Source organism: Hydra vulgaris, chromosome 05 (genome assembly GCF_038396675.1).
Source record: "Hydra vulgaris chromosome 05, alternate assembly HydraT2T_AEP".
Taxonomy (NCBI): Eukaryota; Metazoa; Cnidaria; class Hydrozoa; order Anthoathecata; family Hydridae; genus Hydra; species Hydra vulgaris.
This window is the reverse complement of record NC_088924.1, coordinates 35,803,619-35,819,740: the sequence shown is the minus strand read 5'-3', so window position 1 is coordinate 35,819,740 and position 16,122 is coordinate 35,803,619. Positions and strand designations below refer to the sequence as shown.

General features: G+C 27.0%; 1 protein-coding gene across 2 annotated transcripts; it reads right to left on the bottom strand.

Annotated features, from left to right (window-relative positions):
- Nucleotides 1–1,585: 1,585 nt before the first annotated feature.
- LOC100211249 (uncharacterized) lies at nt 1,586–6,155 on the bottom strand. Of its 2 annotated transcripts, XM_065798035.1 has the most exons (5): nt 5,875–6,155; nt 5,656–5,727; nt 5,466–5,522; nt 4,274–4,505; nt 1,586–3,680 (listed from the first exon to the last, which is right to left on the bottom strand). In XM_065798035.1, the coding sequence occupies exons 1-5, from the start codon at nt 5,902–5,904 to the stop codon at nt 1,651–1,653; spliced, it is 2,421 nt and encodes an 806-aa protein (XP_065654107.1). In that variant the 5' UTR covers nt 5,905–6,155; the 3' UTR covers nt 1,586–1,650. The 2 variants fall into 2 exon arrangements, with proteins under 2 accessions (XP_065654107.1, XP_065654108.1); XM_065798036.1 differs by lacking the exon at nt 5,466–5,522 and having other exon boundaries at nt 5,875–6,029.
- Between the last annotated feature and the right edge of the window lie 9,967 nt (nt 6,156–16,122).

Below are 16,122 nucleotides of genomic sequence, written 5' to 3'. Positions count from 1 at the left end.
CATGTAAAATTAGGAACACTTTTTAGCATTGTTCGATGTTGGTTGCAAATGTTTTGTCCAATACTGTATATGCTTATATTTATATATGTATATATATGTGTGTTTTTTCTTATTTTAATTATGCTGTTAAATGTTGTAAAGATTTTAGTTGTAACACGATATATATGGCATATATAATTGTATTGTGACATTTTAATGTAAGCAATTAGTTGATGTAATTTACTGTAAGCAAAAGACAAACAAAACAAAAACAAAAAAAAGGTGACTTGTCATCAAACTTGTTCCCTGCTGAGAAATTATTTGAAGTTCTTACTCGTTTCAAGTTTTTAATTTCAAGATCCAACTTGAAGTTTTTTTATCGATAAAATAATAGTTCTAAAAAGTTACAACTATCAGGTAAAAATGAACAAAAATCAGATAAAATAGTTAAAAAAAATGTGTCGATTAAATTAGCAGATATGTGGCATTTCATTTGTTAGTATCTAAACATACTTGCAATAAAGTATGCCAGAGAAATGATAGAAAGTCCTGCGAAAATCTCTATTGTTCACTTGACCCAAGTTTTGATAAAATAACGTATTTTTTAAATGTTATTCACTTTCCAAAGCTGAGAGAGCCACCGCAACCGAGGTCATTTTTTTTTGTGGTTATAATCTCCTCCAAAACACCAACTTTGACGAATAAGGCCACTACGCGGAGAAACAAGTTGAGCACGGTACAACCAGATAGGTGGCGGGAAATGAATGATGGAACTAATTGCTTATATACTACATTTATGCGTGATATTTTGCAGCCTTTAGTTCTAAAATGTGTCTGAATGTAGTTCCGGTTTTTTCTCCATAAAATTTATTTTTTTGAAGTTTGTTGACAATCATTGTTGGATGGTATTGCAAACAGACCGATTAAGCAGTACATGCCAAAACAAAACCAACTATTTACCGGTATAATGTATTGGAGAAAAACTTAATTACGTGCACTTTGTTTCAAAAGTCTCGTAGTCATACTTGAATTTGTCGAGTTTTGTTTTACTTGACGAGTAATTGAAAATAAGCTAACTAGTATTAGTAATTGAAAATAAGCTAACTTGTATTAACTAATTGTAAATATATCAAAAAAAAATTTCAAGGTTACCTATGTAAAAACAGTCTCATTAATCAAAGGCATACTACCAATTGCAACTGAACTGTTTCAAAATAGAATTGAGGAGGTGGGTAGCGGAGTTATTCCTCATTTTATTAAATATATAACTTTATGCCTCCTCTATTCCTCTTATCTTCTATACTTAAAATTTTTCTTAAAATGACTTTCTGATTCAATTTTGAATTATTAATTAAAATAAAGTTGATGGACATATAAAACATTGGCTCGCCATTTTTGAATATAAAAACATGTATGACAATCTATTTACATCTTAAAATTTTTTAACAGAATTGATAAAAATAGATTTTTTTAAAAACAAATAAATATTGCATGAAATATCAAGGAGAGAACTTTATGATTAACTACACAAAGCAAATAACTCTCGCTTTTATTCCTACCCGTTTCATAAAAGCATGATTTAAAAAAAACAAAAACACAATCAACCTTTGGGAAATAAAATTGAGCATACAAAAAGATAAGCCTCACAACAATTAATAATATATACACAGGCTATCGACTTGGGAATTGAGCTGACAAATGTCGAATATCAGATCTATGCAGGTGAGAAAATGCAGAATTTGTTTCATAAGATAACGTTCTTGGTAAAAATAAAGGTGAAGATAAATGCATCGGGCTACGCGGATCTTGAAGCAATAAATTATGATGCAAAAACGACCGTTCTTTATCGTAAAACCGATCTTTTTCAAAGTTAATACGTTCCTTTTCAAACATATAACGATCTTTCCCGCGCAAAAGATCAAATGAATGCTTATCATAAGACCGTTCGATTATTCGCTCGTCTAAGGAGCGCTTTAGTCCGTTATGAATACCACCAGGAATATGCATTCGATCCGTTGGTCCAATTAAACGATCAGTTGGATTAGATACACATTCACGGTCAGTATGAGTTCGATCCAACCGATTGTCTAGTTGTCTGTCAGACGGATGTTGTTGAATGTTTTCATGTAAACGTTCAGAATTATGAATCTCTTTTATACGTTCATGACCGTTCCTAGATTTAAATATTGAAGTCCCATCCTTTTCAGACAAACCGGTTAAACTTTCAACGGAAAATGATGTAGGGGTCTTTTTTTCTATTCTGTTTGATGATAAGGGCATTGGTAATGAGGATGGTCTTTCACTAGAATGTTGATGACGACTACTATTAAACGATGCGGCTAGATAATTGTACCTTTCACTCAACGAAACATCACGGTCGTAACCGTTAGGTGTATCCTGTGTTTTTATATGATTAAGCGTGTGATGCATCTTTGGAGAACTACGCGCCATATGAGTATGGTCGAACGCATTGCGTGAATGTAACGTTACAGACGGAGCGATAGAAACTGGAGGTAAATGCATCGAGATAGGCGGAGAAAACCGTCCGTGAATAGGCATTTTATGAGAGTAATTAAACATTACCGGTTGGGGATGCATCGATTGACGTGACATAAACGCTGAATGATTAACATCTCTCGGTAATATCGGAACAGATGATTTTAACATCGACACTCCTCTGGATTCTTTTAAAGCTTTTTCAGCAACATCTAAAGTACTCCGTATAATTGGTTGATCAACATGTCTTGGTTCAACGGGAGTATTTATTAATGAGGAATTTTCAGGTATAAGTCCGTTTTCATACGCCTTAACGTCTTTACGATTATTAGACATATTTAAGACACTTGGTCTATTTCCGTTTTCTGACCTAACTGAATGAACGGAACCATACGTTGTATTCTGACAAACATCATGAGGCTGAAAAAAGCCTTTAGGAGGTTGATAACAAACCTGACTTGTTACATCAGCAGGATATGAACTAGACTTTATATTTGTATAGTTTTGTAAAGGACCTAATATTGATTGGTGACAATTAGAAACTTCTAATTTTCTATTACAATCTTGTTTAGGTTTTACTTCGGTAAAAGCTGAAACAGGTAAGTTGCTTTCATTACTTTTTTCGTCTTCTGTCTTAACATTTAACACATTTTGTAAGTCAGGTGCGTCATTTTCAGTATTATTTTTTAAAGTTTTGCTTTGAGAGCTTGTTGAAACAAGACTTGGATAGAATGATTCACTCACACTAACAGATGTGTGATTGGCAAGACAACTCATCTGTTTGGCAGCTTCCATATCTTGTTCCCTTTGCCATATTTCTATGCTAGTACGACGCTCTCTTAAAACTTCTGATTCTCTAATAGAAGTTTTATTATCATCAACTCTATGAAGTGGTGATGAATTACCCAAATCAACATTTAATTCTCTATCTTTTTCCTCATCTTCAAGATTAGGAATAAATGGTCTACAATGAGTTTCTGCATTTAAGTATGGTGTGTCCCATTTTTGAGCAGCATGATAATCACCAATAGTTGAATACAGCCCTTTTTCAACAGCGTGACCTGCTCGATTTGCCATTCCTGTTGAAAAAACATAACACCGATAGGTTTGTTGAATATCAGAAGATGCTGGGGAACTAACATCTTCATTTGAAGCATCTGTATTTTTTTTCACACGCTTTTTAGTACGGCTTTTCGTTTTGCGAGCTAAAACAACAATGTAATTGTTAAACAACAATTCTAAAATAACAATGCTAATTCTAAAATAACAATTCTAAAATAACAAATGCAAAAAACATAACAACAATGCTAAAATAACAACGATAAACAACAATGCAAATATTACTTATAGTTTACGACGATAAACTTAACGGGATAGCGGATCTAGGTCCCTGAGCGTACACAACAAACAAATTAGAAAAATCCTTTATTTTTATCTGATCTGAAATAACGATATAAAAAAAAACGCAGTTTGATCAAAGCCTGAGATCAAATGCACTTTTTTAACGCCTTCCTTAAAAAACAATCAGCAACTGGATTCATAAAAGGAAGTTTCATAAAAAAATATTTGGACTTTTAAAAGCTATAAACAGTGTAAAATTTAATTCCACCCTCCCCTATCCCCGTCTTCCATTATATTTTTTCTTACCTCAAAATTTGCACGGCCTTTTGAATGCTGCACAATTTGCTGATGAAGTTTAAAATATGTCTTAGTAGCTGAATCATTAAAAAGTACTTTAATGATTCGCATTAGAAAAAAACACTTTAAGACCAAAGTTAATACATAAAAAAACAAAAACCTTTTGGAGCACGATCTTCTCCTTCTGAATCCATTTTTTGAATTAACTGACAATCATCGGCATCATCAGCACTCCACCATTCTTCCTCTTTTCCTCTTTTACCTTCGTTTTGGATTACACATTTGCGCTTGCCGCGTGGCTGAAATATACTTAGATCAAGTCCGGGAGAATCAGGTCGACATTTCTGAGTCTCACCATATTTTGCATCTAGCGAGTCTTTTTTTCCATTTTCCTACACACAAAAATTCCTTTAATATAATCACTTTTTTAAATCTTATTTCTTTAATCTTAATAGCCGATCTCGTATTTAAAACTTTCTAAATTTATTCAAAAACTAAAATAATAATTGAATTAATAATATAAATTAACTTAAAACCAGCGGTAATTCATCATAACCACATAAAACAAATTGACTTTAAACTTTAATACATCATAACAATACAAACGGTGCGTGATTTATATATATATATATTGATATATATATATATATATATATATATATATATATATATATATATATATATATATATATATATATATATATATATATTGATATATATATATATATATATTGATATATATATATATATATTGATATATATATATTGATATATATATATATATATATATATATATATATATATATATTGATATATATATATATATGTATATATATTGATATATATATATATATATGTATATATACATTGATATATATATATATATTGATATATATATATATATATATATATATATATATATATATATATATATATATATATATATATATATATATCAATATATATATATACATACATATAAATACATACATACATACATTAAAAAATACTACTACGACACAATAAAAATGTATTAATGGAGACTTCGAACAACGCTTAACTATCAAAGTGATTAATAAGTTTCCCCGATTTTTTCTTACTAAATTAAGTTTAATTCACGCTGAGAAAAAAAAAGTATTCCTACTCAAATACATAAATGTAACAATAGCACAACAAAAATAGTAAATGAAAACGATGAATTAGCATTAAATAATAATCAGAGCGAGGCACGCATATATGTAAAGATAAAAACTTTTTACATCGGTTACTGTTGAAACGCTAGTTCAAAGTAGTAAGAAAAAAAAATATCAGAAAAATTCAAACGTAAAACGTATGGGATAAAGTAAACAAACCTTGACTCTGGCGTTCTGCTCCTCTATTTGATTACTTTGTAAATGTTTTTTTTTCAGCTAGAAAAATACACACACTAATATCGAACAAATTACTATTTCGTTAAACTGTTCTAACTAAAGATTTGCGTAGCAAAAGATAGTGAAAAATAATATAAAAATATTATATATGTATTATAAAAACTAAAATTACTTGACGCTTGCTATGATCGTTGATTTCTCTGAGAAGAACATTATCCAAACCTTTTTCGCATTCTGATAAAACCTGATATTTTAATAAGGATAAAAAAGCTTATTACGCGTTTGTTATGATTATTACGTATGCTTTTAACAAAACAACAAGTTCAAACTTTATTAATTTAAAAATTTACGATTATTTTTAAACGTGATAGTAAAAGTGGACAAGGTATACCTGCTGTTTTCCTTTCTTAACAAACTTCATTGTCTTAAATAAACTCTAGTTCATTCCTAGACGCATATAAGTCCCAATATCCAATAAATAGAGATTTCTTTATATTTATAAGTTTACTATGTATATACAATATATAAAAACCTGTAGAATAATAAAACATATTCATGTAAACTTAACACAATTTTTTCTCTTTATTTAAACATTTAACAATCATTTCTCAACAGAAAACAAAATTTTTCCAATAACTAAAAGTGAAAAAAAAAAAAAAAAAAAAAAGAAAACAACAGAAACTTTTGTAAGTGAGCTTTTTTTTCTCATGCAAACAAAACATTATTGTTGCAATCCTTTTTTTTAATAATCTACGCAAATAATCTACAAAAAGAAATTCATTTTTAATGAACGTTAAAAAAGAAATACCTTATTTTAGTTTTAGTAAAATAACAATCTAAAAAGTCATTTGACAAATCTTATATAACACAATAAAATTAAAAAAAATTCCACCACCATCAAAGTAATGAAGAAAACTTTAGAATTAGTTTTAATGTCAACAAAATTAAAGGGAAATCACGAGATTTTTTTATAATAACTACTTCTCTATTGTAAGCGATAAGATTTTAAAATTAGATAAATTTTAACAACAAATTAATTTGGATATAAAACTGAACTATGAAGACTCGTGTTTGCATGTTTTAATATATACATATATCAACAAAATATGCGGAAATGGTTGTCAACGAGAATAAATGTTAAAAAACCTGTTCATAAAAAAAAAAACAATCCGCAAAACCATAAGTATTTTTATATTAAAAACATCTATTAGAAATAAGTTGAAAGCATAACCTATCCACTTAAGACCAATTGTCAAAACAATAACATAATTGTAAAAGAATTTAGATGTTAATCACTTGTGAATATTTGACTACTAAAATCTTTATGACATGCAAAGCCTTGAGAAAGGTCGTGTGTTCGATTTTCTAGTTTGTCAATTTAATAGAAATATAGAATAATATCCTTTGAAGCCCAAAAATAAAACAAAACATTCATCAAAAAAATTTTTTTTGTCATACTCTAAAACTCAGTTCAAAATAAATACGGAACGTAGAAAACAAACAAATAAAACAGTGTTTTATTTGACTAACTTAAAAAAAGATTTTCTATCAACATTATGAATCCTAATCATTTAATTTTAAAAAAAATCTATACAGACAGCAGGCTGATTACTTGTGTAATTTAATAAACCATCAGTCTGTTTTAAGCAATAAGACAGTTGGTACTGATAAAAATAAAAAAAAAAGAATTTTACCACTATACATTGTTTACATTAGAAATTATGTAACAAGTCCTCCACAATCAATTTGCGAATTTTGATTTCATGTTAGAAGATAAGCGGCAGACAAAGAAAATATCGAATGTTCCACAAATATAATTTAAAAATAACTTTCTTAATAAAAATTCTTTATCAGTCTTACACATTTAAAATTAAATGACATTGAATAAAAACAAGATACTTGAATGCTATCCTACAACTTTTTTTTAATAATTTTGAAAAAATCTTTTCTTAAATGAAAGTCAAGAAGAAAAAAAAACACCAAATCAACATATAAAATATACGCAGAATTCGTCCATAACACATAATATTTAATTTAAAGTTCTCATAAGTTATTACTAACGTTAGTATTATTATTTATAATTAAAAGTTATAATTCATTATACACGACAATAGCATATAATAATAAACAACAATAATAAAATTTACCAAAATAATTATACTTCTGTTATTATTTTATAGTCTAGTACTACTATGGAAAAATTCCGTAATTAAACATGATTAAGTTATTTCCTATTACACAAAACTGAGTAATATCAATAAGCCATTATTTGAGATATAAATATTTGAGCTATCAATCTTAAAAAAGTTTTATTTTTAATGAAAAAAATCCGTTTCTTCATCAACAAAAAATAACATATATTACTTTGTAAAAATACCAACAAAATTAAAAACTTAATATTATTGGTGATTTAAATCAACTAGAGTCGTATTTGGCTTTGTATTTCAATGCTATGTCCGATATAGCTAATTCAAGAAAATATAATTAAAAAAAGAAAATTAATCATTAGGAAACGAATTTTTTTTTTATTTATAAAAAGGATCATGAGATGTAGGCTAATTAACTCATATCTATAATTTTGAAGGTTTTTCGTTTACAAATTCACCGCGTTAGTACGCCCAGCTTCAAGAAAATGTAAACACAGTCACCAAACGCATTCTAACAGACATCGTTCAAAGGTCAACAATGTTTTTGAAGGATTTTGCTTTTTTTTAATGCCGAAAGCCAAAGCTATTTAACTAAAAAAAAACTTTCTTTCAAAAACAATGCTACAAATTTAAACCTTCGGCAACAAATATTTAACAACTTTGGTTTATTTTTTTTTTACCAAAAAGCCGATCATTGTTGTTTTTCACACTTCATTAAATGAAGCAAACGACTTGTTCATTTGTCTTTATTTAGAATAACTCTTTATAATAAAAAAACAACTTGTACATTAACCTAAGAGAACACAAATAGGTATTCATATAAAAAAAAATTCAACATAAAAAAACAAACTAGTTTGTCTCAAAAGTCATACAGAATATAGCCAACAAATGAACTCTTAGTCTAACTAAAATAAGAAACCTTAGATTTAACAAATTTACTCTAACCCACTCAAACATGATTTTAACTTATATCTTATTTGAAATTGGAATAACTTGGGGATGTGTGCATGTGTTTATATGTATTTTTTAAACAAATGATTCTGGAAGTAAATTTCTTATATTGCCAGTTTTACTTGCTTAAAAGTTATCAAGTTAAAAAAAGGTTTAGTGTTTTTAACTAATTTATTACTGTTCTGTTCTATAAGAATATTGAGCATACTTGTGAACATAAACATAAATAAAAGTGAATGAAATTTATGTATATACATTCATACAAACATACATACACACACATATATATATATATATATATACATATATATAAAAATATATACATATAAATATAAATATGTACATATATATATATATATATATATATATATATATATATATATATATATATACATATGCATATTTATCTGTGTGTATATAATTGCATATTTATCTGTGTATATGCATATTTATCTGTGTATATATATATATATATATATATATATATATATATATATATATATATATATATATATGCGTGTATTATACAAAATAATACACACACAAACGCTTATGTAGTATAATACACACACTTTGTTTGTTACTTCCTGTAACAATGCAAAATTAATGTCTGAAAAATATTACCCACTAATCTTAGGGTTTTTTAATTTGAAGAGTCACCAAATATAACTTACTTTTTCTCTATCTTTATTATAAATATGAACTCACCATTAGAGTTCGTGTCAATGCTTGGTTCTTCAGTACAAACTAAGGTAATTATAACTACAAAAATAAAGACTCCTTCATTCTTTCATTCTTAACTTCATTTTAAAGTAATTTAAAACTGTATTTCAATTTTAGCTTAATTTTAATATCTTAAAAACAGTGCTTGAACTCAAGCATAACGCGTTTTTACGACAATTCCAATACCAAATTTTAACAAGAATATATGCCTACATAATAAAGTAAGACAAAAAACACTGTTGAAAATTTCCTCATGAAAATCCTGTATATAAATAAAATTCCAAAACAAAAAGTACTACTGCTTTCTTTACAAGCACAATGAAAATAATTTTAAACTCAACTTCAGCTTTTTAAACGATTTTAAGATATTAAAATGCAAATTACTTATTACAATTTGGTTTACGCTAACTCTGTAACTTCAAGCTAAATAAGTTTTTTATTCATAAAGACATTTTAAAGTATTCATTTGAAGAGCGGTTTTACCAATTTTACCGTTTCTTTTCTGAAGGTGCGTAAAATGTTAGAATTCCCGCTTGAATTCACCTTTCTTTTTTTGTGCGAGTACAACACCTGTTCCTTGAGATTATGAAGAAAAAAATTAAAAAGAAATCTATATTTATTTTTATTTTATTTAGTTTTGTGGTAAAAAAAGCTTTAGTTGTTTTTTGTTGTTGTGGCGAACTTTCAAGTTAAACTTTTAAAGAATAGTTTTTATATATTTTAATTCCTTAAAGTTTTATTTGGTAAAAATTCCTTTAATTTTTTTTAATTCAAATAGAAACAAACAAAAAATTAGTTTCCATTATATTTAACATATATATGATAAAACTGCCCTTTTTCAGTAAAAAAGCAATATGATGTTTTTTAATTGTTATTTTTTCGAAATTATTAATTGTTGTTATAAATTGCTCATCGAGAAGGGCGTCTATTTTTAACAACTGGTTATTAATTATAATTATTGTTATTCATTTTAAAATTTCAAAAACAATCAACAAAAAAAAAACTTAAGCAATAAAAACCAACGAACCAACAAAAGATTCATTTCAAATAACCAAGGCTAAACATAAAACGCTAAATTATAAAAGATAAATACAAAATTTATATAAAAAAAATTAGAAATAAAATAATGGATTAGAAATAAAATAATGGATTAGAAATATCAAAGAAATATTTCTGTTTTTATAATAAAATTTATTTCAAAAACAAAAAGGCTTTCATAAAGTACAAATAAAAAAACATTTAATGTTCTGTTTATCTTTGTACTTATTATTTGCAAACATAAATAAACGAGAGTTCAATAAATTACAAAGAAGAGCATTTACAACAGATGCTGGCAACTGAAACTTTTCATTTCAAATAAGCAATCGATTAATAAGCAACCAATTATGTGAATAACATTTTGTATAACTATGTAATTATTTTCGAAATGTTTACATTTTAAAAGATATATTGATGACCAATTTCGTACTCCGTATTTAACGATAATTGAGGTAACCAGAAACGTAATAATTTTCATCAAAAGCTAATTACATGTAAAAAAGTTTTGTAGTTTTTTTCTTTTGGAAAGCTTATTAATTGTAATAATGTTTAATATCAACAACTGGAGTGGTTGGGTGGAAGACTTAATAAACCTACCCATTCCTGCTTAATGTTAAAATTTTGGTTTAAAAATTAAAAATTTGGCGGATTGTTTAATAGGAATAAAAAATTATCTTAGTACTGACATCGGTTTTAAAGTGAGTTACAACGTTTCACACGATGTAATTATAATATTTCCCTGTACAAAACTTAAAAGTGTTAACTTTTTGTAGACAATATTACGCACACAAAAATATAACAACAACATTACACAAAATAGAATGCTTCTTTGGCTTTATAATAATAATATTAGCGAAATTTAAAACTCGATAACACTTAGGCAGGTATAAACTTTAAAGAACATTTTTTTAAATATAAAATATTATAGATTTAAATTATAAATCATATTCCAGGTCCGACGACGCCGGAGGGAGGAGGGGGGGAGGAGGAGGAAGTGCACACACCCACCACCACCTGTTTCATATTTATTACGTTTTAAAACTTTAAATTGATATACTTTAACTTAACAATATTTTGTTAAAAAAACTTTTTAAACTTTTTGAATTTTTTTTTTAAATAATTTTTTCAAAATAAGAAAAAAAAATTTTTCGATAAGTATAATTTTATACTAAAAATTGCAAAAAGGCATGAACACAACCATTGATTTTAAATTGATTAGATAAAGTTATTTATTAAATAATAAATTCAATTCGTGATTTAAAACTTGTGTTATTTATTAGATTTTAATTTTTTTTAAGCTTTGCTTATATCAAATGACACTGTTCAACAAAAACAAAATATTTGGTGTTTAAGTTATCAGATTTGATACCGTATAATTTTGATGCGCTGAATTCAAAATTGACATTATATTTTACTTATCCTGTCCAGTTTTCTTGCTGCAGTTATCCTACCTAGGTACCGATGTTCTAAATAACAAGACAGAGAAAACAACAACAAAATATAACAAGCACAGCTTTAATCAAACTGCGATTATCATTTTATAATATTGTTGGCACAACAAATTAACTACAAAGTTCAAATTGCTAAAAACAAATAATAATTTAGTACATATTTAAGGCTTTTGGTTTTTTACTTGTGCTGGGGTTTTGGTAAAGTCTTCTCGTATTCTTGCGGAAAATCGATTTGACACGTTATGAAACATTTTTTTATTTTGTAAAAATGTTACAAAACTAACGTTTTGCAGCATCTTTACAAAATAAAACTTTTTCTTTGCTCTTACTTGAAATTTTTTTATTTAGTTCAAGTTGGAACTTCATGTAAATGTTGTCATGGAAGTAGATTCAGATATACTAATACTTTCTTGTTGATACATGAATCACATTCATTAATGGTTTTGAGGGGTTTACAAATTTTATATTATCATAATTTATGAATTTATGAAATTATTATATAAAATTTAAAATTTATCATTGAACTTAAATTTGGTTGAGAACAGCAAAAAAAAAAAAAAAATATGTTTTATCAACTTGTTGCTCTCACATTTGGCAGGGGGTAAAAATTTTAGAGCTTTTGTTTTCTGTTTCCAATCGAAACAAAAACAATTATAACTTGAGCAGCCCTTTCTTGTCATAGCTTACTTTATCCTTATCATAAAGCAGGGCAAAAAGCATTTAATAAGAAAGTTCAACGTGTCTTCCTTAATGTCGCAAATACGGTCCGAACAGGCATCAAACCTACGTTCTTTGTTTGGTTTTTTTTTTTTTTGTTCTTCAGGTTATGAGATAAAAACATATTTTTAGAGATATTTTTTAGACATTTTTAAACATATGTAAATACACAAATATTAAATGTACAAGTGTTAACATTCAAACATTTAATTAAACATTTTAACATTTACATGACTGTTTTGAAGAAATCCTTCTACCCTTTAGATAATTTCATGTTTATTAAAACAGTTTAGGAAGCAGTTTAGAAACTGCCACACGTATTTCCAAGTTTTTATTTAAAAAAATAATCGAAATATTTGATAAAGGAATTGAATAAATATTAAAAAAACTAATAATCAAACGATGATTTATAAATTTAATTTATAAATCATCGATTTATATTTAATATTCATTCATTTTTAGATGTGTCATCAAATGCAGCTAAAAAAAAAAGCATTTAAAGCTGCATCACTGTTTAAAGTATTTAAAGAAAGTCACGTTCTTATAAAAAAAAAAACGTTTTAAAGGAACGCAACAAGAAATATTTTTTTAAACGGGTGCAATATTTACAAGATAAGAAACACCTTGTTTATGATTATAGTTGTTTGAGATTTTAGATTTTATTTATGAAACTTATTTCTCCATTCTAAAGTTCAGCATTTTAAGATTTTTAAGTATGATTTTATGTTTTCGAAGAGACCTTGTATGATCTGTGGTGAAACGTTTTTTAAAAAGCTGCTTTAAAAAACGTATTTTGGGTTGGGGATGCTTCGTTCAGCCGTACTTCTTTAGATTCCCATTCAAAAAGTGTTTAATTGTAAACAAGAAGTTGTTGAAGATAGAGCAAAAAATGAATTAGCTCAAATTAAATATTTCAATAAACACTATAACTTTGCAGTGTGAACGACGAAAATAAAAATACAAAAAAGTAAAGTAGAATCTTTTAATACAGTTGTCTATAGAGATATAAAAGAGTTGTGAAATGTTTTTAAAGTACTTACTTTTTTATCTGCTTTGATAAAAAGTCTCTCGAGATGTTGAACAACTTAAAAGAGCGATTTGAACTTGCCTCTTTTTAGTTTCAAATCTTAATGAGTGTGCTCTTTGTGAAACACTGTCATTGTTGGTATTGATGTTTCACGAGATGGGGTATCGAAACGAACATGTTGCGATATCTATCAATGATAGAAAAGTTTTGGAAGTAGAGTTTATAAAGATCAACTCATAGGATCATTGTTTTAATGCCACCAAAAAAGAAAAGTGACCCGTTATTTCTTGTTGGCGAAGAACTGTGCAAAGTGTAATTAAATAGAACCGCATTGTATTTTGATTGCAATGGGTCGCATTGTGTTGAACAATAACATCATTTATCATTAATTTAACTAACTTAACCTAGATTATTAGAATGCATAAGTTAATTAATTAACCTAAACTTAACCTTACATTTAGCAAGTTTCAAAATACAAAAAAATAACTGTCAAAGAAAAAAATATTTGCCGACGTTTGACAATGTCACGTCTATCAGTTATTTAATCATTCATTTCTAAATTCCAATAATTATGCAGCTGGAACACCGATTAGAAAAACCTAAATAATGATTAAAATGACGAGACAAACCTTTGCCAATAATGGTTTTAAAAGGTTTTATTTCTGCGGAGTTTACTATATGCAAATGGTCAGCAAGCAATTGTGAAATTTGAAAACTGAAATGTTATTTAGTTTAATTAAAGCATTAAATTGAGTTTTCACGACACGTTTTCAAGTTAAGTTTTTACGACACGTTTTCATATTGTGTTTTCACGTTGTGTTTTTCACGGCACGTTTTCACGTTGTGTTTTTACGGCCTTAGCTCACGACATTTAAAAATTATGAAAAACCAATACCAATTAATTTATCTAATTCTAAAACTTTAGGTTATCTAGTAATAAAAATTTGAAAAGTAAACATGTTTTATAAATTATCATAGACAAACGACATCCTTCAAAAACATATTAGGGAGGAATTTAATAAAAATCTTTAGCTTATTCTTAACTCAAAGACGCTCTAGAATCATTGTAAACAATGTTACCAAGCTTTTCTAAAACAAGGTTGCATATATATGAGTCTAATTTTTGTCAACTCTAGTATACACTTTTACACCATACAGTTTTTTGAAAATGATATGCTGTTGTCAAATATTGGGTGTTGTAGTGTATTAAAGTAACTTTTCGTTGCATTGATAATATTATTTGTTAAAAGTCTTTATAATGCAGGTTTGACGTTAGATGTGAACAACAAAATACAATTTTAAGTAACAAGTTAAAAGAAGCTTTCGCATTCGGAATAAATCAGTGAAAAACCATGTAGAGTATCTACCATCCTAAAATATACTACCCTAAAACCATGTCTAAAATGATGCAGAATTTAAATCCCATCCCATTAACACCTAAAAACTTTCTTGCTAAATAAAAGGAATTGTTCTTGTGCGCAAATGCTTGTTATGAAAAGCTTGTTTTATGAAAATCTACATCAATTGTTTTGTTCGCACCAATCATTTAAAGTCAAATCGATCAAACGCATCATTTTAATTCTGCCTAAAGAAAGATTAAAATATGCTCAAAACGGTTTCTGCTTTACTGGAGATTTTTTTTACAAAATACGAATGAATACGAAAGTAGTAGGCAAATATTAATAATTGTCATTTAGGATAGATTAGGGTAATATGAGCACCTTGGTAATATGAGCATACTTAAAGATTTCTTAAGTGTAATCAGTAAATTTAAAGATGCTTTGTATTTTTTGAATCGACTTTATGTGGTAATAACAGGAATCAGTACAATTAGTGTAAATTTATATGCAGTAGTTATCGGCTATCATCTAGTTGAAACCCTGTCAAATTTTTTGCGTTGTTAAAATAATATCATTACGCATAAATAAATCTGTGGCGCCAAATTTTAGTGCTAAAATAATGAAGTTAATTTTTTTATAAAAAAAAATATGTTAGCCAAAAATCCAATCCATTTTTGTTTGAAAAACAATACATAGAAACATTTAGTTTTGACTTTATTTAAAGATGCTAATATTATGCTTAATTAAAGATGGTGTAATATGAGCTCAAGTTACCCAGTGTTTTTCACCCAGTGTTTTTCACCCAGTGTTTTTCATTGACCTAGTTTGAAGTCCTAAAATAGTGGTTTTAATTGCTTTTTAAATAAAAACAAAATATAGTAAAAAATTTTAATATTTTAACAACGCTAAATATTTTTCTGTAACTTAAATTCAAAAAATTTGAATTTTTACCGTTTAAAGGTTTGAGTTAATAAAATTGAAAAAATAACGAACGAATTTTTTTTTCCGGAAAACATAGTAGTATTATTTCAACAAAAAGTGGCCTAAAATTTAATCTTTTAATGATAAGTTTTGTTAATAACGAATCATTATATTCCAAAAATTAATTCTAATTGTCAGGTTGGTATTTTTTTACTTAACTAATGTTGTTTTTTTGAGTTAATATAAAATGCTCCTATTACCAAGTGGTCTGGATAATATGAGCACTTTTGCTAATTTTTTAAAACCTCTGTGCTTTTTAAAAAA

Bases quoted from the DNA above. Each gene is read 5' to 3' on its own strand.
- LOC100211249 (XM_065798035.1), bottom strand. From the start codon at position 5,904: ATGAAGTTTGTTAAGAAAGGAAAACAGCAG. The intron at 5,728-5,874 runs GTATACCTTGTC...TTAAAATATCAG, and splicing joins TTAAGAAAGGAAAACAGCAG to GTTTTATCAGAATGCGAAAA. The intron at 4,506-5,465 runs GTTTGTTTACTT...TTTTGTGTGTAG, and splicing joins AGCAGAACGCCAGAGTCAAG to GAAAATGGAAAAAAAGACTC.